The sequence below is a fragment of the Aotus nancymaae genome, unplaced genomic scaffold, assembly GCF_030222135.1.
Source record: "Aotus nancymaae isolate 86718 unplaced genomic scaffold, 86718_ANA_hifiasm-v0.15.2.pri h1tg000063l, whole genome shotgun sequence".
NCBI classification, from domain to species: domain Eukaryota; kingdom Metazoa; phylum Chordata; class Mammalia; order Primates; family Aotidae; genus Aotus; species Aotus nancymaae.
The window spans coordinates 1,370,559-1,390,358 of NW_026988477.1; the positions used below are offsets into that span (position 1 = coordinate 1,370,559).

Consider the following 19,800-nt stretch of genomic DNA (forward strand, 5'->3'; position numbering starts at 1 on the left):
TAATCAGGAGGCTGAGGCAGGACTGAACCCAGGAGGTGGAGGTTGCAGTGATGAGATCACTGCCATGCACTACAGCCTGGTGACAGCGAGATTCCATCTCAAAAAAACCAACTTAATCTATTCTCTCTCTGAAGCCTCCAACCCAGAGGCTTCATCTGCATGATAACACATTGGTTTCCACAACCTCTTATTGTAACTCAAGACATTCCGTTCTTTTAATAACTCTTTCAACCAACTGCCAATCAAAAAAATGTTGAGGGCCGGATGCAGTGGCTCATGCTTGTAATCCCAGCACTTTGGGAGGCCGAGGGTGTCAGATTGCTTGAGCAGAGGGCTTAGAGACCAGCTGGGCAACACGGTAAAACCCTGTCTCTACAAAAAAAAATACCAAAATTGGCTGCGTGTGGTGGTGCAAAAGTTTTCTTTGAGACAGGGTCTGTCGCCCAGGCTGGAGTGCAGAGGCTCAATCTCAGCTCACTGCAACCTCCTCTTCCTGGATTCAAGTGATTATCCCGCCTCAGCTTCCTGAGTAGCTGGAATTACAGGCACCCACCATCATGCCCCGTTAATTTTTGCATTTTTAGTAGAGACAGGGTTTCACCATGTTGGCCAGGCTGGTCTTGAACTCCTGACTTCAGGTGATCCACCTGCCTCAGCCTCCTAAAGTGCTGAGATTACAAGTGTGAGCCACTGCGCCCAACAAAAAAAAAAAAAATTTTTCTGAAAGCGACCTCTAACCTGGAAGCTCCCACTTCAAGCTGTCCCGCCTTTCTAGACCAAACCAACGTGTATCTTAAATGCATTTGATTAATGCCTCATGTCTGTCTAAAATGTATGAAACCAAGCTGTGCCCTGACCACCTTGGGCACATGGTCTCAGGGTCACCTGAGGGCTGTGTCACAGGCCACAGTCACTCATATTTGGCTCAAAAATAAGTCTCTTCAAATATTCCACAGAGTCTGACTTTTTTCATCAACTGTGGTCCAATGTCTCATTCAACTTTTGATTCTAAACCCGTGGGGGTCCTGGGACTCTGCCGGGGCTGCTAGTGAGGGCAGGGCCCAGGAGGGCAGCCCAGACTCCTGGAAACCAGCAGCAGTTCACGGAAACTTTCACCTCCAAAAATCCCCACTCTGTCTTCATCATACTGCTGGTCTGTTACCCTCAGTAAAATAGTAGAGAAAGTAAATACTAGAAAGTTTCTATTCTAACACAGAAAGTCAGAAAGTTTTAAAATTGCATATTATTCAACTATAAAGAAACATGTTTCTAAAATGTGATTTAGGTGCAAATTCAAATTTCTCAGTCTCACCCCCTTTCATTCAGTTCTAGGAGATCGTCGCCTGTTCTCCAACTCCTGGAGGCTGGCTTCTCTCCTCTCAAGGACCCCACTGTCCTTTTTAGTCACACTCAGGACACACAGGTGGACTCCTCAGGGAGCCTTTTCAGAAGGTGCAGTTTCCAGTTCCAGGCCCCATTTCCTAGGGGCCCTAATCTCACTAACATTGAGCTTAGTGTTAGATACAGTGAACCCCAAGTTTCTCTTCAAAAAGCATGTCAGTATGTTCAGCTCTCTTACTCTTTAATTCTGTATTTTAAAGTTTAACTTCCTTGTAATTCCAGTAACAACCTTCTCCACCGGTTCTAATCAGTACTTCACATCTTCTCCCCACTCCCCCCACATCCTGACTCCTCCCGGTCACCTGCTCCAGTCACCTCCTTTGACCTAGGTCACCCCTGGCTATCTGCTCTGACCTGCTGGTAATGGTCCTTCCCACCAAAACACCTACCCTGCCACTCCAGCTGGGACACCCGCTCTCTTTAAAATAGCCAATCGGGATTAGTCTAGCTTGTTCGGTCTGACCCTAGCCAATAGGGGAACAGCACAGCAGTAGGGACAACCCCATCAGGCATAAGTGCCCCTTTCCCGCTTGTCCAAGCATGCGGCCTCCATTGCTCCACCCGTAGGCTGCACCTTCTGCAGAAGTAAACTGCCTTGCTGAGAGGATTTATCTTCGAGTGCTATTTCTTTTGTGGCATCAAAATTTTACTTATAACATTAGCCAATACCGTAAGCAATAAAATTAAATAAGGGATCCAAATGCAGAGTCTAAAAATTTGTGTAAACTGCGTGTTTTCACTCAACAATCTCTTCTCTGAACGTCAGATAAGTACAACATTTCGAGTATAACACATTTAAAATGAGCTTGCTTTTATTTTTATTCAAAATGCACAGCTTTATTTTCCTTATCAGACAGAGCCACACATGCAGCACGTTACAGTCATGACTTCTTCAGCGCGTCCCAGGCCTGCCTTAGGATTTCCAGGAGCTCCTGGCCAGAGGAGTCCTGAGATTTAAAATTGTAAAGCTTCCTCCACAGACTCAAGCTCCTCTGATGTTCTGGTTACTGAACACAAACTGAACGGGTAGTTTGTCTTCGACATGACCCACTTCTGTCCGCAGCGCGGTTAGCCGTGCTCTTTTCCATGAGCACTCCAGTGTGAACCTCGTCCAAACCTCTGTTGTCTTCGTATGTTCTAGAGTGTAAGAAAGGCCGGTACAGCCCCTGCTTTGGACACCAATTGTCATTCCTAGATGCTCAGGCTGATCTTTAAGCTGTTTTATCTAGTTTCCTGCTGAAGGTGTCAGGGCGAGGGCGGCCCGGGGGGTCTGAAGCTTCCTTTTGCTCACAGGCCGGTCAGTGGCCGGGACTAAGGAAGCCGACATCCTCACCGTCCATTCGGACTAACTCCAGCCCCAGGCACGACCGCTGTCTCCGTGGACACGGCAGGCGCATTCATGAACTTGTTTTTAAACCTGCACAAGTGTCTTTCTGATCATTCGTTGTTAAAATCCTACGTTACCATGGGAATACCGTGGAGACTCTAAGGCTCCCCTTAAAGTGGGCAGAAACGGAAGGCGCGTAGGGTCCTAAGACCTCATAGAAAGACACGGAAAGACATGGCCGAGAAGAAACAATGTCAAAGCAGGGAACCCCAGAAGAGCGTTTAAAGACTACCAGGGAAGAGCCTGCAAAACGGAAAAAGTCAAAAGAGGTCAAGAGGACAATTTACATAATTTATAACAAAGGAAGGGAGCGTCCCAGGCGCTCAGGAGTCTGTAAATGACTCCTCCTTCCCAGGGGGAACGCGATGTCCCCACAATCGCAAGTCAGTCCGTGCCTTCCGGAGCTTTCTTAAATACGTCCCTTACAAATGCTTCTTTAACAAAACAAAAAGGCGAGAACGTGTGGCGCAGCTAATATTCCGCCTTCCTTCCTAACTCGATAGGAAGTCAACAGAGAAAAATCCCGGCTGAAAGCGCTAGGGCCGGCTGGGTTCCCCGCTCCTCCTCCTCTAGGTGAACGCAGCAGCCCGGGGCTCGCCATCGTGGAGCGTCGGGGACGCGGCGCCCCGGGCCGGCGGGCTCTGCCTGGCGTTATGTAATCACCCCGGGCCGGGCGGCCGGGCCAATCCGGGCGCCGCCGACCCGCTCCACTGCACAGCGCGGCGGGAGCGACACGAACGGGCGCGCGCGGCTGGGAAACGATCCGCGGTTCAGGGGCCGCGAGGACGAGGACCCGGCCCCGGCCCCGGCCCGGCCTCTCCGCCTGTCCCCTGGCCCGCGCCCCCGCTCCCGGAGCGTCCGGCGGGCCCAGCGCACCCCACAACGGGCGGGCAGGCGAGCTCGACGCCCACCGCGCAGCGCCCGGGACAGCGCCTGGAGACCGTCGAGCCGCCCCCGCCCGCGCCTCCCGCGCTCGCCGCACTCACTGTTGTACTGCACCCCCTTGGCGAAGCGCCTCTGTAACGCTTGGTTCATGGACTGCAGCCCGGCGGGAATGTTCTTGTCCCGGCCCGGGGCCTGCTCCGACCCCACCAGCTTCTTCAGGGCGGAAAACATCTTCCCGCTCGGACGTCCCAGCCTGGGCGCGGCCGGCAAGCTCAGCGGCGGCGGGGAAGCGGCGCGACTCGCACCATGTCCCGGCCTCCCTGGAGGCCGGAGCCGGCACGGCCAGAGGCGGGGGTCCCGGCGGTGGAGCGCGGCCTCGAGCGGCGGCTCGGGAATCTCAGCCGCGGCGGCTCCACTCCGGCTCCCGCGGCCTCAGGCACGGCCGCTCTCCAGGCGTCAGCGCCGCCATCTTGGCGCCGGCTCTGCGGGACGCGTGGGGCGCGAGGCTACGGGGCGCCGCGAGGGCCACGGGCCGCGGCGCGCGCGGTCGACGCATGCGCGGGCGGTTGTGGCGCGCAGTTCCCGGTCCCGGCCGTCTGCTCCCGCCCAACCTCCCCGGGGTCTGCGCGCCCCGTGCTACTCCCTGAGATCCCTGTCGCCCCAGTGCCCGCAGTGGTCCTGGAAAAATGTTTATTTGTGTAACGGGGAGCGGGGCGGGCGGGGCTACTTCTTCTTCTTCTTGGCCGCCTTGAGCTTCCCCTCGATCAGCCGCTGCGCCCGCTCCTTGATCTCGGCGCGCGAAGGGACGTAGCTGCGGTCCGCGTCGGCGAACGGGAAGGTGTCTGCGGGCGGAGGCGGCGGCTCGCACGCGCCTTCCCGGGGGAGCCCACCCAGGCGCGCGCCCGCCTCTCACCCCGCCCTCCGGCCCGGGCCGGGCGCCCTGCCCCGGGGACAGCCCCCGCGTGCCGGGAGGACTCAGCCCAGCCCCCGCTCAACTGCTGGCGCGGCCCTGCCTCGTCCTTCCCGCGGAGACCCCCGTGGAGGCCGCGGCCCGGGCCTTCCCCGCGCTCCTCCCCGCTCCCGACCAGCCCCGGCGCCTCTCCCGCCGGCCTGTCTGGCATGGCATGCCCCTCCTTTCGCAGAAACGAAGTCAGAAGTTATTTCAGTGGCTTTAGCCTCCTCCCAGGGCATCGCTGAGTCTCCTCCATCAATTAAAGGCCCGCAGGTACCACGGGCGCGCCCTGTAGCCCAGCCGTCCCTCCCGGGTGTCGCTCCGGCCACCCGCCTGCAGCCCGGCCCCTTTCCGAGGCCTGTACCGATCATGTCCTCCTCCGGGTCCTCGAAGCTGATCCTGGTGTTGTATTTCTCCTTCAGAGTCGAGGACTCCAGGGCGTCCCTCACCTTCGTGTTGGCCTGCGGGACAGAGCCCCCTTCAACCAGGCAGACACTCTGAACGGGGCTCTGTCAGCTTTGCGGGGGCGTGCGCTGTGCGGGTTCCGGGGAGCAGCCCGGGGCTACCTCCTCCGTCCTGGACACCGTCCGCACTTTGTCAGCCAGGTACGTGAGCTTCCCCTCGCAGGACGCCAGCTTGCTGGACAAATCGAGGGCGTCGGAGGGCGCCACTTCTCTCTGCAGGCGGGGAGGAGGGTCTCATCTCCCCTGCGGCCCTGCCCAGGGACTCTGTGTACGGCAGCCCCGCCCCACTCCCGGTACCTGGGCGGAGGGCAAGGGGATGCCCATCAGCCGGGCATAGAGGTTGTCGACGCCCGTCTGGATGGCCAGCAGCAGCTTCTGGGCCTTGGTCACGTTGCTGTGCGTGAGCTGCAGCCTCTCTTCTTCCTCTTTCAACATGCCTGTCATCTTCTCGATGGACCTGAAGCTGCAGAGGGCAACAGGGACACAGCAGTGAGGGGCACAGGCCCGAGGGCCACCCAGGAGCCCGGTCCGGAGCTGGGTGCTGTGCTAAAGTCAGGCACTCAGAAGCTCGGGTGTGGGCGAGTGGAGTCCCCAGCCCCTCCGTGGGACACACAGGCTTGTTAGCAGTGGGTACACTCCCAGCTCCCAGCCTGGCTGCAGCCCAGGGGCCTTCGTGGGACCCTGGTGGGCGGCCCGCGGCCCCGGAAGCACCTCATGGAGCTGGGGCTCTGGTGGAACTTGAGCTTGGCCTCCTCCAGCTCCAGCTGCTTCACCAGCGCCTTCAGCCGCAGCCGCCGCTCCTCACCGTCCTCCAGCTGCAGCTCCAGATTCTCTTCTGTGTTCCTCTGGGCCAGGAAGCGGCCAGCAATGTCCTGGTCAGATCGGGGGAGGGAGAAGCAGGTGTGGGCTGGGAAGGCAGGCACAGGGGGCTTCACAGAACTGGTTTCTTCTGGGCCCTCCCAGAGGCTAGTGCACATTCTCTGCGCTCATTCACAGGTGCAGTCAGCTCACTGCAGCCTCAACCTCCCAGACTCAAGCAGTCCTCCCACTTCAGTCTCCTGAGTAGCTGGGACCGCAGGTGTGCGCCACCACGCTCAGCAGGGGTGAAGCGCTTGTGGGTGTCACTGCATACGACCCTCACGGCAGGCAGAGAGGGCAGATAACCCCATTTAGAGATAAGGAGACCGTCACCGAGGGACACTGTGTCACTTTGAGTCTGTTGTCTGATAGTGGACAAGCTTGTGTCAGGGCAGTGGATGGGAGCTCAAGGCCTAGTTATGATAAACCCAGGGCCGAGCGCAGTGGCTCACACCTGTAATCCCAGCACTTTGGGAGGCTGAGGCGGGTGGATCACTTGAGGTCAGGAGTTCCAGACCAGCCTGGCCAGCATGGTGAAACTCCATGTCTACTAAAAATACAAAAAAATTAGCCGGGCATGTTGATGCATACCTGTAGTCCCAGCTACCTGGGAGGCTGAGGCAGGAGAATGGCTTGAACCCAGGAGGCGGAGGCTGCAGTGAGTAGAGATAGCGCCATTGCATTCCAGCCTGAGCAACAAAGCAAGACTCCATCTCAAAAAAAAAAAAGTATATATATAGAGATAGATAGATGTATATAAACCCAGGTGGGGTTAAGATAAAAGGGTTTGCGAGGCCCAGGGAGCTGCCACTTTGTATGCCAGAGCGCCTGCAGACCCCGTCCCCGCTCAGCCACCCCCTGACGTGCTTGCGAACACCAGGGAGCATTACCGAGACGTGAGAGCATCGCACAGCGCTCTTGACACTCTCTACCGTAGCAGTCACAAGCGTCTGGTATTCCATTTCTGCCGTGGAGGTCTCCTTTCTCCTCGCTGGCAGAGCAGAGGGGAGGGGTGATCAGCATGCAGGGCTGGCTCCTGGGCTCTGTGTAAGGCCACTGGACACCTCTGTACCTACCCAGCCCATGGGGAGGCCACCCAAGGCACAGGCGTCCTTCAGAGGTGCCTGCCCCCAGACCTGCTCCCTCCTCAGCCTGGCCCTGTAGGGATGTCCCGGCAGCCCCAGAGCAGGGGCAGATGGGGAGCCATGTGGCATGGTGGGCTCAGCAGTGCTTCTCAAAGGTGGCTTAGGGGCCAGGGTGCCCATCCTCTGCAGTCACTGGGGACTGGGCCCTTGGGTCTGGAGCGCTTGGGTGCTGGGGCCAGGATCTCTGAGGCCACATTTGGCTGCAGGCTGTCAGCCTCTGCAGGGATAGGCAGGGACTCCTCCTTCCCTTCCCCTGGTGACCACATGCCACACCTGGCCCCAGGGTGACCTGACCCGCTGGCCCGAGCCAGTGCCAGCCTCTCCTTGGGACCCTGGCTGCGGGAGGTGCAGGTGGGGAGCTGAGCGCTTACATTTCAGGGTCTCCACGCTCATCAGATTCAAGGGGAAGTCCAAGTCCATCTGGCCCTGAAGGGAGGTGGGGGGCGGGGAGGGGGATGAGACATCCTTTGCAGGGAGTGGGCCCGAGTGGCGGCCCTGAGCCTGCGTCCACCCAGCTGTCGTGGGGGCCCTCGGCCCTGAGCCTGTCCACCCAGCTGTCGTGGGAACCTCGGCCCTGGGCCTGTGTCCACCCTGCTGCTGTGGGGCCCTTGGCCCTGAGCCTGTCCACCCAGCTGTCGTGGGGACCCTCGGCCCTGAGCCTGCGTCCACACAGCTGTCGTGGGGGCCCTCGGCCCTGAGCCTGCGTCCACCCAGCTGTCGTGGGGGCCCTCGGCCCTGAGCCTGTCCACCCCGCTGTTGTGGGAACCTCGGCCCTGAGCTTGTCCACCCAGCTGTCGTGGGGGCCCTCGGCCCTGAGCCTGCCCACACCGCTGTCGTGGGAACCTCGGCCCTGAGCCTGCCCACACCGCTGTCGTGGGAACCTCGGCCCTGAGCCTGCATCCACCCAGCTGTCGTGGGGGCACTCGGCACTGAGCCTGCGTCCACCCAGCTGTCGTGGGGGCACTCGGCCCTGAGCCTGTCCACCCAGCTGTCGTGGGGGCCCTCGGCCCTGAGCCTGCGACCACCTAGCTGTGGTGGGGGCCCTCGGCCCTGAGCCTGACCACCCCGCTGTCGTGGGAACCTCGGCCCTGAGCCTGTCCACCCCGCTGTCGTGGGGGCCCTCGGCCCTGAGCCTGTCCACCCAGCTGTCGTGGGAACCCTCGGCCCTGAGCCTGTCCACCCCGCTGTCGTGGGAACCTCGGCCCTGAGCCTGTCCACCCAGCTGTCGTGGGGGCCCTCGGCCCTGAGCCTGCGACCACCTAGCTGTCGTGGGGGCCCTCGGCCCTGAGCCTGTCCACCCCGCTGTTGTGGGAACCTCGGCCCTGAGCCTGTCCACCCCGCTGTCGTGGGAACCTCGGCCCTGAGCCTGTCCACCCAGCTGTCGTGGGGGCCCTCGGCCCTGAGCCTGCGACCACCTAGCTGTCGTGGGGGCCCTCGGCCCTGAGCCTGTCCACCCCGCTGTCGTGGGAACCTCGGCCCTGAGCCTGTGTCCACCCAGCTGTCGTGGGGGCCCTCGGCCCTGAGCCTGTCCACCCAGCTGTCGTGGGAACCTCGGCCCTGAGCCTGTCCACCCCGCTGTCGTGGGAACCTCGGCCCTGAGCCTGTCCACCCAGCTGTCGTGGGGGCCCTCGGCCCTGAGCCTGTCCACCCAGCTGTCGTGGGAACCTCGGCCCTGAGCCTGCCCACCCAGCTGTCGTGGGAACCTCGGCCCTGAGCCTGTCCACCCTGCTGCTGTGGGGCCCTCAGCCCTGAGCCTGCATCCACCCCGCTGTCGTGGGAACCTCGGCCCTGAGCCTGTCCACCCTGCTGCTGTGGGGCACTCGGCCCTGAGCCTGTCCACCCAGCTGTCGTGGGGGCCCTCGGCCCTGAGCCTGTGTCCACCCAGCTGTCGTAGGGGCCCTCGGCCCTGAGCCTGTCCACCCAGCTGTCGTGGGAACCTTGGCCCTGAGCCTGTCCACCCCGCTGTCGTGGGAACCTCGGCCCTGAGCCTGTCCACCCAGCTGTCATGGGAACCTCGGCCCTGAGCCTGTCCACCCAGCTGTCGTGGGGGCCCTCGGCCCTGAGCCTGCATCCACCCAGCTGTCTTGGGGCCCTCGGCCCTGAGCCTGTCCACGCAGCTGTCGTGGGAACCTCGGCCCTGAGCCTGTCCACCCCGCTGTCGTGGGGGCCCTCGGCCCTGAGCCAGTCCACCCCGCTGTCGTGGGAACCTCGGCCCTGAGCCTGTCCACCCAGCTGTCGTGGGGGCCCTCAGCCCTGAGCCTGTCCACCCAGCTGTCGTGGGGGCCCTCGGCCCTGAGCCTGTCCACCCCGCTATCGTGGGAACCTCGGCCCTGAGCCTGTCCACCCCGCTGTCGTGGGGGCCCTCGGCCCTGAGCCTGTCCACCCAGCTGTCGTGGGGGCCCTCGGCCCTGAGCCTGTCCACCCTGCTGCTGTGGGGCCCTCGGCCCTGAGCCTGTCCACCCAGCTGTCGTGGGGGCCCTCGGCCCTGAGCCTGCATCCACCCAGCTGTCTTGGGGCCCTCGGCCCTGAGCCTGTCCACGCAGCTGTGGTGGGAACCTCGGCCCTGAGCCTGTCCACCCCGCTGTCGTGGGAACCTCGGCCCTGAGCCTGTCCACCCCGCTGTCGTGGGAACCTCGGCCCTGAGCCTGTCCACCCCGCTGTCGTGGGAACCTCGGCCCTGAGCCTGTCCACCCAGCTGTCGTGGGGGCCCTCGGCCCTGAGCCTGTCCACCCCGCTGTTGTGGGAACCTCGGCCCTGAGCCTGTCCACCCAGCTGTCGTGGGGGCCCTCGGCCCTGAGCCTGCGTCCACCCCGCTGCTGTGGGGCCCGGGCCTGGGGCTCACCCGCCGGTACTTCTCACTGGTCTCCTTCGTGTGGATCTTGTCCATCAGCTTCCTCTGCTGGTTGAGCAGGTTCTCCCTGGCCCTGCACTCCTCAGTGAAGGACGCCTCCTTTCGTCTCATGTTCCTCTGAGGACATGGGGTGGGCAGGGGTCAGTGACTGTCTCAACAAGGGCCTTCATGGCACTGAAGCCAGCAGCCCGTTGGCTGTCCTCACCTTACTAGACGTGGAAAATGCATCCCCACCCGCCAGCCATGCCCTCTTCCTAAACCACCCGCGCCCCTGCCCGTGGCTGCCTCCACTCAGGGCCCTGCCTCTCAGAGCACGTGCCAGCCCAGACAGTCCACTGCCCTCCAGCCCCTGGCCCCCAGCTGCCTCCTGGCCAGGTCCATGGAAAACTCACAAAAGTAGATTGAGCGTGCCTGAAAACAAAGTCATACTCCTCCCCAAAACCTGGCCTCTTCCAGCATGCCCTTGGGTAGCTAAAACCATCCTCTGCCCACCCCTGCTCACTCACCCAGAGCCTGCCCTCACCCTCGCCACTCCCGCTGCCAGAGCTTAGTGGGGTTGCCTCTTGAGAAGGTCTCGGCTCCATCGCTCCCGGCCACCCCTTCACCCTGGCCTGCCCAGGTGATCGGCGCCTCTGCCCTGGCACCTTCCAGTCCCCGCAGTCTGAGTGCACCCTTTCTGAAGCACAGACCTGGTCACATCTTCCCTCCACCTCCTCCCAGGGCTCCAGGTCAGTGCGTAGCCCCCGGCCCAGCAGCCTCCGCTGCTCCCTGCACCACGCCCCTCCTGGCCTGGGCCTTCACCTCCTCCTCCCCAGCCCTGGCACCTCCACCTTTGCAGGTCCACTCCCTGAGCCCAGCTCAAGCACTGCCGCCCACCTCTCTGCCAGGCTGGCCCTGGGGTTATGTGGCATTTCTTCATGGACTGTTGGCTGAGTTGCCACCCACTTCAGGAGGGCCGGGCCTGCCTATCCCGGTCCCTGCCGTATCCCCAGAGCCTGGCAAGGGCCTTGGGGGATACAGACTGGGTGGGCGGGGACCCCTGCTCTGCCCTGGCCGCTGCTCTGCCTCCTCTACTTCATGGCTCCTTGGCCTGACGGGACCTGCTCTGTCCAGCAGGCAAGCAGAGCAGGCTGGCAGGGCTGGTCACTGGATCCTGCCAGGGGTTGTTGGCATTGTGGGTGTGGGGGTCTCCTGAGGGACCCTGGCCAGGAAGATCCCAGAGAGCCAGCCCTGTAGGGCCCCCAGCCCTGGGCCCTGAGCTCACCTTGACCTCATCAGTGATCATCATGGCGTCTTGGGACATGATCTTCATATCCGACAGCTCCGAGCAGTAGGTGACCACGAGATTCTGCAGCTCGTCCAGCTTGGTAGGGTATCCAGCCAGCACCTGTGTGGAGTGGTTCTCTTGTGGCCCCTACAGAGTGGGCTGCAGCTGCCCCCAGCCGTCACCCCCAGACTCAGACCCCTGAGGACAGTGATAGCTTCTGCTCTGTGGCCCCAGCCCCCCCGCCAGGCATAAAACGGATGAAAGGAAGTGTTTCATGGGGAGTGGACGGTGCTGGCCTGGTGGACTCCCACCACCCGGGGCCCAACAACCCAGAGACACTGAAAGGGGCTGTGCCTAAATGATCTGCCATGGAGAAAGCGGACTCTGAAACCCGGGAGGTTTGGGAGCAGCTTTGCTCTGAAGTGAAGCAGAGGGGTCAGGACGTGGGCTCGGGGTCAGAGAGTCAGGATTCAAGGCCAAGGCCGCTCCTGAGCCGCTAGCTTAGCTGTGTGCCGTTAATGTTATGTAACCTGAGTGTCCCCATCTGTAAGAGGGTGACAATGGCTCTTCAGAAGGTTGCCGTCAGAATGAATTGAGAGCATAAAAGGAAGTGTATAGCCCAGAACCAGGTTCATCATGTTCAGGATAGCTTTGCTATTTTGTTTTTAATAACTGTAAGTGTAGAATCTTTTTTTTTTTTTTTTGAGATGGAGTTTCACTCTTGCCCAGGCTGGAGTTCAGTGGCGCAATCTCAGCTCACTGCTGCAACCTCTGTCTCCCGGTTAAAGCAATTCTCCTGCCTCAACCTCCTGAGTAGCTGGGATTACAGGTACACGCCACCATGCCTGGCTAATTTTTGTATTTTTAGTAGAGATGGGATTTTATCACATTGGCCACGCTGGGGTCAAACTCCTGACCTCAGGTGATCCATCCACCTCGACCTCCCAAAGTGCTGGGATTACAAGCATGAGCCACCATACCAGGCCTAGAATTATTTTTTAAAAATATGGATGACTGTGGGAATTACTGGTTTTTTTTGTTTGTTTTTTTCTGAGACTGATTCTTACTGTATCACCCAGGATGGAGTGGAATGGCAAGATCTTGGCTTGCTGCAACCTCTGCCTCCTGGGTTCAAGGGATTCTCATGACTCAGCCTCCTGAGTAGCTGGGATTGCAGGCACACACGACCACGCCCGGCTAATTTTGTATTTTTAGTAGAGACGGGGTTTCACCATGTTGGTCAGGCTGGTCTCAAACTCCCGACCTCAAGCGATCCACCCACCTTGGCCTCCCAAAGTGCTGGGGTTACAGGCATGAGCCCCCATGCCCGGGCCGGGAATTACTGTTTTTTAAGTGCGTATGTTCTAAACAGAAGAAGGCGCTACTGGGGTACAGAAGCAGCAGCAGAAGGAGGGGCGTGGACAGGGGTGTGGGGAGGGGTGGGCCCAGGAAGGAAAGAGGGGCAGGGCTTCCAGGTGAGCCAACAGGACCAGGGGCCAAGGCAAGAGGGACAAGCAGGAGGACGGAGCTGGGAGCCACCTGGGCTGGGACAGCAGCAGAGAGCAGCTGCGATGCCACCCCACCCGCCACCCTCCTCCTGACCTGCACTTCCATGCTGTCACCTTCCTGAAGCATGGCTCTCCAGAGCGCCCCTTCGCCCAGTCTTACCGTGAGGGTGTCTGGGAGCTTCCCCTGGCCCCCTTCCCAGCTGGCCCTGTGCTCCATCCACACACGGGCTCTCACACATGTGCTCTCACACAAACATGCTCTCACAAACGTGCTCACGCACCCTCACGTGCTCAGACGCACGCTTACGTGCTGACATACACGCTCTCGTGCTCACATGCACGCTTATGTGCTCACACAGGAGCTTATGCTCACATGTGCTCATACACGTTCACACGCACGTTCTCACAAACGCGCTCACATACGTGCTCACACACGCTCTCACGCTCATACGCTCACAGACGTGCTCACTTTCTCACACACTCTCCGCGCACCTAAAGCACTCTCCCTCCACACCTATAGTCCACCTGGAGCAGCTTCTGCTTTGTGAGGGGCTGAGGGGCAGAGGCTCGAGCCTGCCTCACAATTGAACCGCTGGCTGCTGCTGGCCTCATCTGCAGGGAGCAGGGCGGGTGGGCTGGCTGGGACGGCAGCAAGCCTGACTTACAAGCCCAGGCAACCCTCAAAAGTGCGAGGACTTTCTGAGGGTGCAGGACCTGTCTCTGACTGTCAGAGGCGCAGGCAATCAGAAGATGGGCAAAATACGAGCGATACTAAATCATTTACTATGTGCAAGAAAGTCCAAAGAATTCTGATACACCCTCGAGATGTGCTTTTTTGAAATAGCCAAAAATGAAGTTTTTGGGTTTTTTTGAGATGGAGTCTCGCTCTGTCACCCAGGCTGGAGTGCAATGGCACAATCTCCGCTCACTGCAACCTCCGCCTCCCAGGTTCAAGCAATTCTCTGCCACAGCCTCCCGAGCAGCTGGGACTAAAGGTGCGCGCCACCACGCCCGGCTAATTTTTGTCTTTTTAGTAGAGACGAGGTTATACCATCTGGGCCAGGTGGACTCCTGACCTCGTGATCCACCTGCCTCGGCCTCCCAAAGTGCTGGGATTACAAGCGTGAGCCACCGCGCCCAGCCCAAAAATGAAGTTTTAAAAAATATCTTCCACATGCTTCGACGTCCTACATAGCCGGTGCTCAAGCAGAGCCCAGGACGCTTCCGCCCTCTCAGATCCCAGCCCCGGACCCCGCTCCCGGGCCGCCGAGCTCACTTTCTTCAGATAATCCAGCAGGTCCAAGTACAGCAGGTGGATGTTCTGGCCGGTGGTGATCTTGATCATTGTCTTCTCGATGTTGTTCTCCAGCTGGCGGATGATCTGGGGCGGACCGAGGGCGCGGTGAGAGCGCCTGGGGACCAGCCGCCCAGAGGGCGTCGGGCCTGGGCTTTCTTCGGAGGGGGTCGTACTCTCCCAGCCCGCCCCTCCCGCGAGCCCTGCCCCGGTGGCCCCGCCCCTCCCGCGAGCCCTGCCCCGGTGGCCCCGCCCCTCCCGCGAGCCCTGCCCCAGTGGCCCCGCCCCTCCCGCGAGCCCTGCCCGTGGCCCCGCCCCTCCCGCGAGCCCTGCCCCAGTGGCCCTGCCCCAGTGGCCCCGCCCCACCCGCGAGCCCTGCCCCAGTGGCCCCGCCCCTCCCGCGAGCCCTGCCCCAGTGGCCCCGCCCCACCCGCGAGCCCTGCCCCGGTGGCCCCGCCCCACCCGCGAGCCCTGCCCCGGTGGCCCCGCCCCTCCCGCGAGCCCTGCCCCAGTGGCCCCGCCCCTCCCGCGAGCCCTGCCCCCGTGGCCCCGCCCCGTCCTCCCAGCCCCGCCTTCCCACCTGCCGCAGCCGCAGCTCCTCCCTGCTGGCGGCGGGCTGGCTCTGCAGGCTGGCCAGCTCCAGCTGCATGCTCTCCAGCTTCTCCCCGCGCCGCCGCACCAGGTGGATCAGCAGGTTGTGCGCGTTCACGCGGTCGAACACGTACTTGCGCAGCTTCTCCTGCGCCACCTGGGTCGGGAAGGACACCGCTCGTGCGTGGGTGCGCAGGGGGCCGCCACGGAGTCCGCCAGCAGTAGGCGGGTGTAGGCTCGTGACAACCCCACAGGGATCCTGGGGCTGGGCGCCTGCTCCGTCCCTCGTCCGCTCCGCAACATCTAGTGTGGTGAGGGGGTGCGCTGGCAGGGGTGGGGAGGGTTGGGTCTCGAGGCCCCACGTGCCTGATTACCTCCATGGTGCTGTGGCAGTGCGCCAGCCGCAAGGGCACGTTTTTCCCGCAGGCCTTGGAGATGGTCCGCTGGTCATACTGCAGAGCAATGGCGGCTGAGCTGAGGCGGGCCCTTTGCGCACCCCCAGCGGTGGCCTCTCCAGGCATTTCCCCCCGGGGCCTCTTGTATCCCGTGCGAGCCCAGTAGCGAGACCCCCTGCTCCCACGAGGAGCAGAGCGCTGCAGGACCCCATCCTGGCCACCCAAGCTCGGATGGGACAGGGTTGGGGGAGGGTGGGCATGCAGAGGAGGGCCCAGGTTTCCCCTAGCTGGCTGGAGAGCCAGAGGGGCCCTGCTGCAGGATGTGGGCTCACAGATGCCAAGCCCACAGGGTGAACCTGCCCACCAGATGCTGGGGTGACTGGAGCCCTGGGCACGGGTTCTAGCACAGCCCCTCCTCACATGCCCCCTGGCTGCAGGAAGGTCGGGGTGGGGGTGGAGAGGAGGTGCCGCCCTCCCCCTGTGTGTCCTCTGCTCCTGCCCTGCTCCCCAGGCAGCGGGAAGGAGTGGGGTTTGTGCACCTTCTTGGCCAGAGCCCAGTCCTGGGCCCCGCGGCGGATCTTGCTGTGCAGGAGTGCCAGCGTGGCTTTGTTCTGGTTCATACTCTCCTTCACCCCCTGGATTTGGAGGGCCCAACACTGTTCTGTGGGCAGGTGGAGGGATCAGAGTGGCCAGGATTGGGCCAAGGGCCTGACCTGGAATCATCCAGGGGAGGCTTGAATTAGGGAGGCCCTGGGTCTGGGGGGATGCCACCTCCACAGCCAAGATCCCTCCTCCCGCCCTGTCCTGGGGGACACCACTCCACTGCCCAGCAGCGGCTGTCTGAAGGGCTCTCAGTGGACAGGTATAGGGCTCACGCCTGTAATCCCAACACTTTGGGAGGCCAAGATGGGCGGATCACCTGAGATCAGGAGTTTGAGACCAGCCTGGCCAACAGCCTGAAACCTTGTCTTTACTAAAAATACAAAACTAGCCGGGCATGGTGGCACATGCCTGTAGTCCCAGCTACTTGGGAGGCTGAGACAGGAGAATCATTTGAACCCGGGAGGTGGAGGCTGCAGTGAGCTGAGATTACACCACTACACTCCACCTGGGTGACAGAGCGAGACTCCATCTAAAAAAAATAATAAAAACACAAAAATTAGCTGGGTGTGGTGGCGCACACCTGATGTCCCAGCTAATCAGGAGGCTGAGGCAGGAGAATCGCTTGAACCTGGGAGGTGAAGCTTGCAGTGAACCGAGATTTTGCTACTGCACTCCAGCCTGGGTGACAGAGTGAGACTCCATCTCAAAGCAAAACAAACCCCTAAAAGTTGTGCACCCTCAAACCCCGAGCCTCAGGCAGGCACGGCAGGCTGGTCGCAGCAGTGCAGGCTTACCCTGGAGCCGAGTGATGGTCCTCAGCTCCTGGGTCTGCTCCTCCACTTCTGTATCTCTGTGCCTCCTCATGGCTGCCCCCAGTGACCCTGTGTACCTCAAAGCCTCCCTGGGCTCAGCTTGCTCAGAGCTGCCACTCAGACTGTCCCCAGAACCTCGGTGCATTATGAGGAGAGCCAGGGTTCTCACTGCCTGGGCAACCCTGGAATTGCAGGGCCTCCCTGCCCCCAACCACCTTGGGGCGGCCTCCGGAGAATCATTTGATTCACCTTGGGGCAGCTTCTGGACCTGTGTCCTAATTGAAATGGTCTCCTGGCAGCTGCCCGAGACTTAGGAGCTCTACCGGGCGCATGTGCCGCTTTCTTTGAGGGGGAGGCTTGTGATGGGTCGGCAGCACCAGCACCCCACACCTGCACCAGGTTCCCTCCCTGGCCCCCCCATGCCCCAGTCCGTCCTCCACAAAGCAGCTGGGTGAGCCTCCTAAAGTTATTCTGTTCCTGCCTTACGGGACCTCCGTCTGCACCCCCACCTCCAGCCCCAAGTCCAGACTCTATGCCCTGGGTGACCCGGCTCTTGGGACACCCCAGCCTTATCTCTTCTGACTTCGGTCCCTGACCTTGGCCGTGCTGCCTGGAGCCCACCCTGCCTTGCCCCCACTTTCCTTTGGGAATTACTGGGTCTTGGATTCATGTGTCAGAAGGGATTAGTTCCCAGCTCTGCACCCCCTCTGCCCTTCCCTTAGAGGGAAGCGCCTGGAGCACCAAGCAGCCTGGAACCACGACCTTTTCCCAGCCTTGCCTTCGTAGGCTCAGGTGGCCGTAACAAGGTGCAGTAGCCGGGCACGGTGGCTCACGCCTGTAACCCCTGCACTTTGGGAGGCTGAGGCGGGTGCATCACCAGAGGTCAGGAGTTTGAGACCAGTCTTCTGGTCAATATGGAGAAATCCTCTTTCTACTAAAAACAGAAAAATTAGCCCGGTGTGATGGTGGGTGCCTGTAGTCCCAGCTACTTGGGAAGCCGAGGGAGAATTCCCTGAACCCAGGAGGTTGAGGTTGCAGTGAGCCAGGTGGGTAACCACCCTTCTGGGCACCGAGGAAGGAGAGCTAAGCAGACCCCCGGAACAATTAGTGCCTGAAGAATATCCTAGTTTATAGTGTTACTACCCAGGTATTTCCTGGTATATAATCCTTTACATATAATCATATATTAATCTATAGTCAGAACAATTAGTGCCTGAGGAATATGTTACTACTCAGTTATATGTTAGTTTGTAGTCAGAGGAATGTCTAGAGCAGACACGGTGCAGAGCATGATTTAAGGGAAAAACAGCTATACCAGGACAAGAATCCATGGCCCAGGCGGTAGTGCCCCTGCCTGAAAGGGCATGCGCTACATGGCAGGCTGGCCCAGGCAGCAGCGTTCAGTATCATAAAGACACCTGCTGTAGGGCAGGCTTGGGCAAGTCACTCCTCCTGAAAAGGAGTTGCAGTACCTTGCATCCAGTTCTTGTGGAAGGCCGGCCTCAGGCTAGCAAGCCTGCGGGCATCGGAGGGCTTAAAACCCCACAGGTATAATCGCACGTAGGTGGCTGTATACCCCGCCAGCCATGCTGCTGTGTACTGACTCAAAGCATCCTCCCGTAGAAATCACTGGAAGCTGCCAGCAGGTGGCTGTACACCCTGACAACTCTTTACTGTGCTGACTCAAAGCATCCTCCTGTAGAAATCACTGGAAGCTGCCAGCAGGTGGCTGTACACCCTGACAACTCTTTACTGTGCTGACTCAAAGCATCCTCCCGTAGAATTCCTTGGAAGTAGCCTGCCCCTATTAAAAGTGTTGCACACTGCACCCTCTTCACTGCGCACGGCCCACCTCCTAGCCTAGGTGACCTAATGGGGGTGGACCCCTTGTTTACTGCTTACATGACTGTCTTGAGCCTATCACTATCCTTAAGATGACCCCACTCACTACCCTGCCCGCTAACCTATACCCAACAAATACAGACGCTCCTGGACGTTCAGGGCCTCGCCTGTCTCCGCTTGTAAGTGGTGAGGCCCCCTGAGCCCAGCTGCACTTTGTCCTTCTGTGTCTTTCTTTATTTCTTGGATCCTGCACCTAAGCACAGCGATGGGGACACCACACGACCCTGTAGGGCTGCAGCCCAGAAGCTGAGATCGTGCCACTGCACTCCAGCCTGGGCGACAGAGTAAGGCTCTGTCTCAAAAAAACAAACACACAAGGCGCCACGGACTGTGGGGTGTGAACAGCAGCCTGGAGGCTGCGGGCGGAGAGCCCGGGTGAGCAGGGCTGGCGTCTCCTGACACCCCTCTCCGTGGCTGGCAGACGCCGTCTTCTCCCTGTGTCCTCACGTGGTCATTCCTCTGTGTGTGTGTGTCCTAATTTCGTCTTCTTATGAGGACACGAGTCCATTGCATTAGGGCCCACCCCAATGACCTCATTTTACTGTAATTGCCTCTGTAAAGCCCCATCTCCAAATACAGCGACATTTTGAGGTCCTGGGGGTAAGCGCCTCACACAGGACTTCGAGGGGACCCAAGCCCGCCCGACAGTGGCCTTTGCCCGTGCTGTCACAGCGTCTTCCTCTGCAAGCTCTCACACAGATCCCTTCCTTTGCTGGTCACTGTTTTTGGAAAGCCAGTCCAGGCAAACTCCGGGTTCAGCAAGCCAGGCCTTACCCTCAGGGGGCTCGGATGACCTGCTAAACGTGTGCTCACCTCCCCTTGTTTTTGGGGTCCAAGCTTGGAATCCAGCTGAGGCAGAGACTACCTGCTGTCCTTCCTCAGATGGAAAACACCTGAATGTTAGTGGGCGCATGGCCGCCCAGAGCAAGTCTGCGTTCCCGAGCTTCCCGGCAACGGATGCTCCCGACGACTTCGTTCAGGCCAACAGCGCCAGAGCAGCAGTGGCGGCAAGCTGCCCTTTCCTCCCTCTCAGCTGACAGAGAGACACAATGGCCGAAGCTGGTGCAGCCCCCTGGGGCCATGAGGCAGATTTGGGAACGGAGGCCACTGCAGCAGGAACAGGCTGAAAGGAGCCCGGTCCCTGACTCCCTGTCAACCCTGGACCACCCACTTGGACTTTTACATGAAAAATGAAGCTCGGCCGGGCGCAGTGACTCAGGCCTGTAATCCGAGCAGTTTGGGAGGCTGAGGTGGGAGGATCACCTGAGGTTAGGAGTTTAAGCTGGCCAACATGGTGAAACCCCATCTCTACTAAAAATACAAAAAATCAGCCAGGCATGGTGGCGGGCGCCTGTAATCCCAGCTACTCAGGAGGCTGAGGCTGGAGAATCGCTTGAACTGGCAAGATGGAAGTTGCAGTGAGCCGAGATCACGCCCCTGCACTCCAGCCTGAGTGACAGAGCAAGACTCAGTCTCAAAAAAAAA

General features: G+C 60.3%; 2 protein-coding genes across 3 annotated transcripts in view; both read right to left on the reverse strand.

The window, feature by feature from the left end:
• The window catches only part of RABL6 (RAB, member RAS oncogene family like 6), a 33,314-nt gene extending 29,382 nt beyond the window's left edge, over nucleotides 1-3,932 (reverse strand). Inside the window, exon 1 of one of the 2 annotated variants that reach the window (XM_064366044.1) lies at nucleotides 3,775-3,932. In XM_064366044.1, coding sequence (XP_064222114.1) covers nucleotides 3,775-3,904 — 130 coding nt within the window. In that variant the 5' untranslated portion in view covers nucleotides 3,905-3,932. The remainder of the gene's footprint in view (nucleotides 1-3,774) is intronic. The other variant, XM_064366045.1, reaches the window with a different exon arrangement.
• A 395-nt stretch (nucleotides 3,933-4,327) lies between these two features.
• Nucleotides 4,328-16,465, reverse strand: CCDC183 (coiled-coil domain containing 183). The gene is made up of 14 exons (XM_064366071.1): nucleotides 16,396-16,465; nucleotides 15,538-15,659; nucleotides 14,966-15,055; nucleotides 14,593-14,748; nucleotides 13,995-14,099; nucleotides 11,208-11,330; nucleotides 9,935-10,060; nucleotides 7,464-7,518; nucleotides 6,838-6,938; nucleotides 5,801-5,961; nucleotides 5,387-5,552; nucleotides 5,192-5,302; nucleotides 4,990-5,086; nucleotides 4,328-4,515 (listed from the first exon to the last, which is right to left on the reverse strand). Exons 1-14 carry the CDS (start codon nucleotides 16,463-16,465, stop codon nucleotides 4,397-4,399), a joined length of 1,602 nt encoding a protein of 533 aa, XP_064222141.1. The 3' UTR covers nucleotides 4,328-4,396.
• Between the last annotated feature and the right edge of the window lie 3,335 nt (nucleotides 16,466-19,800).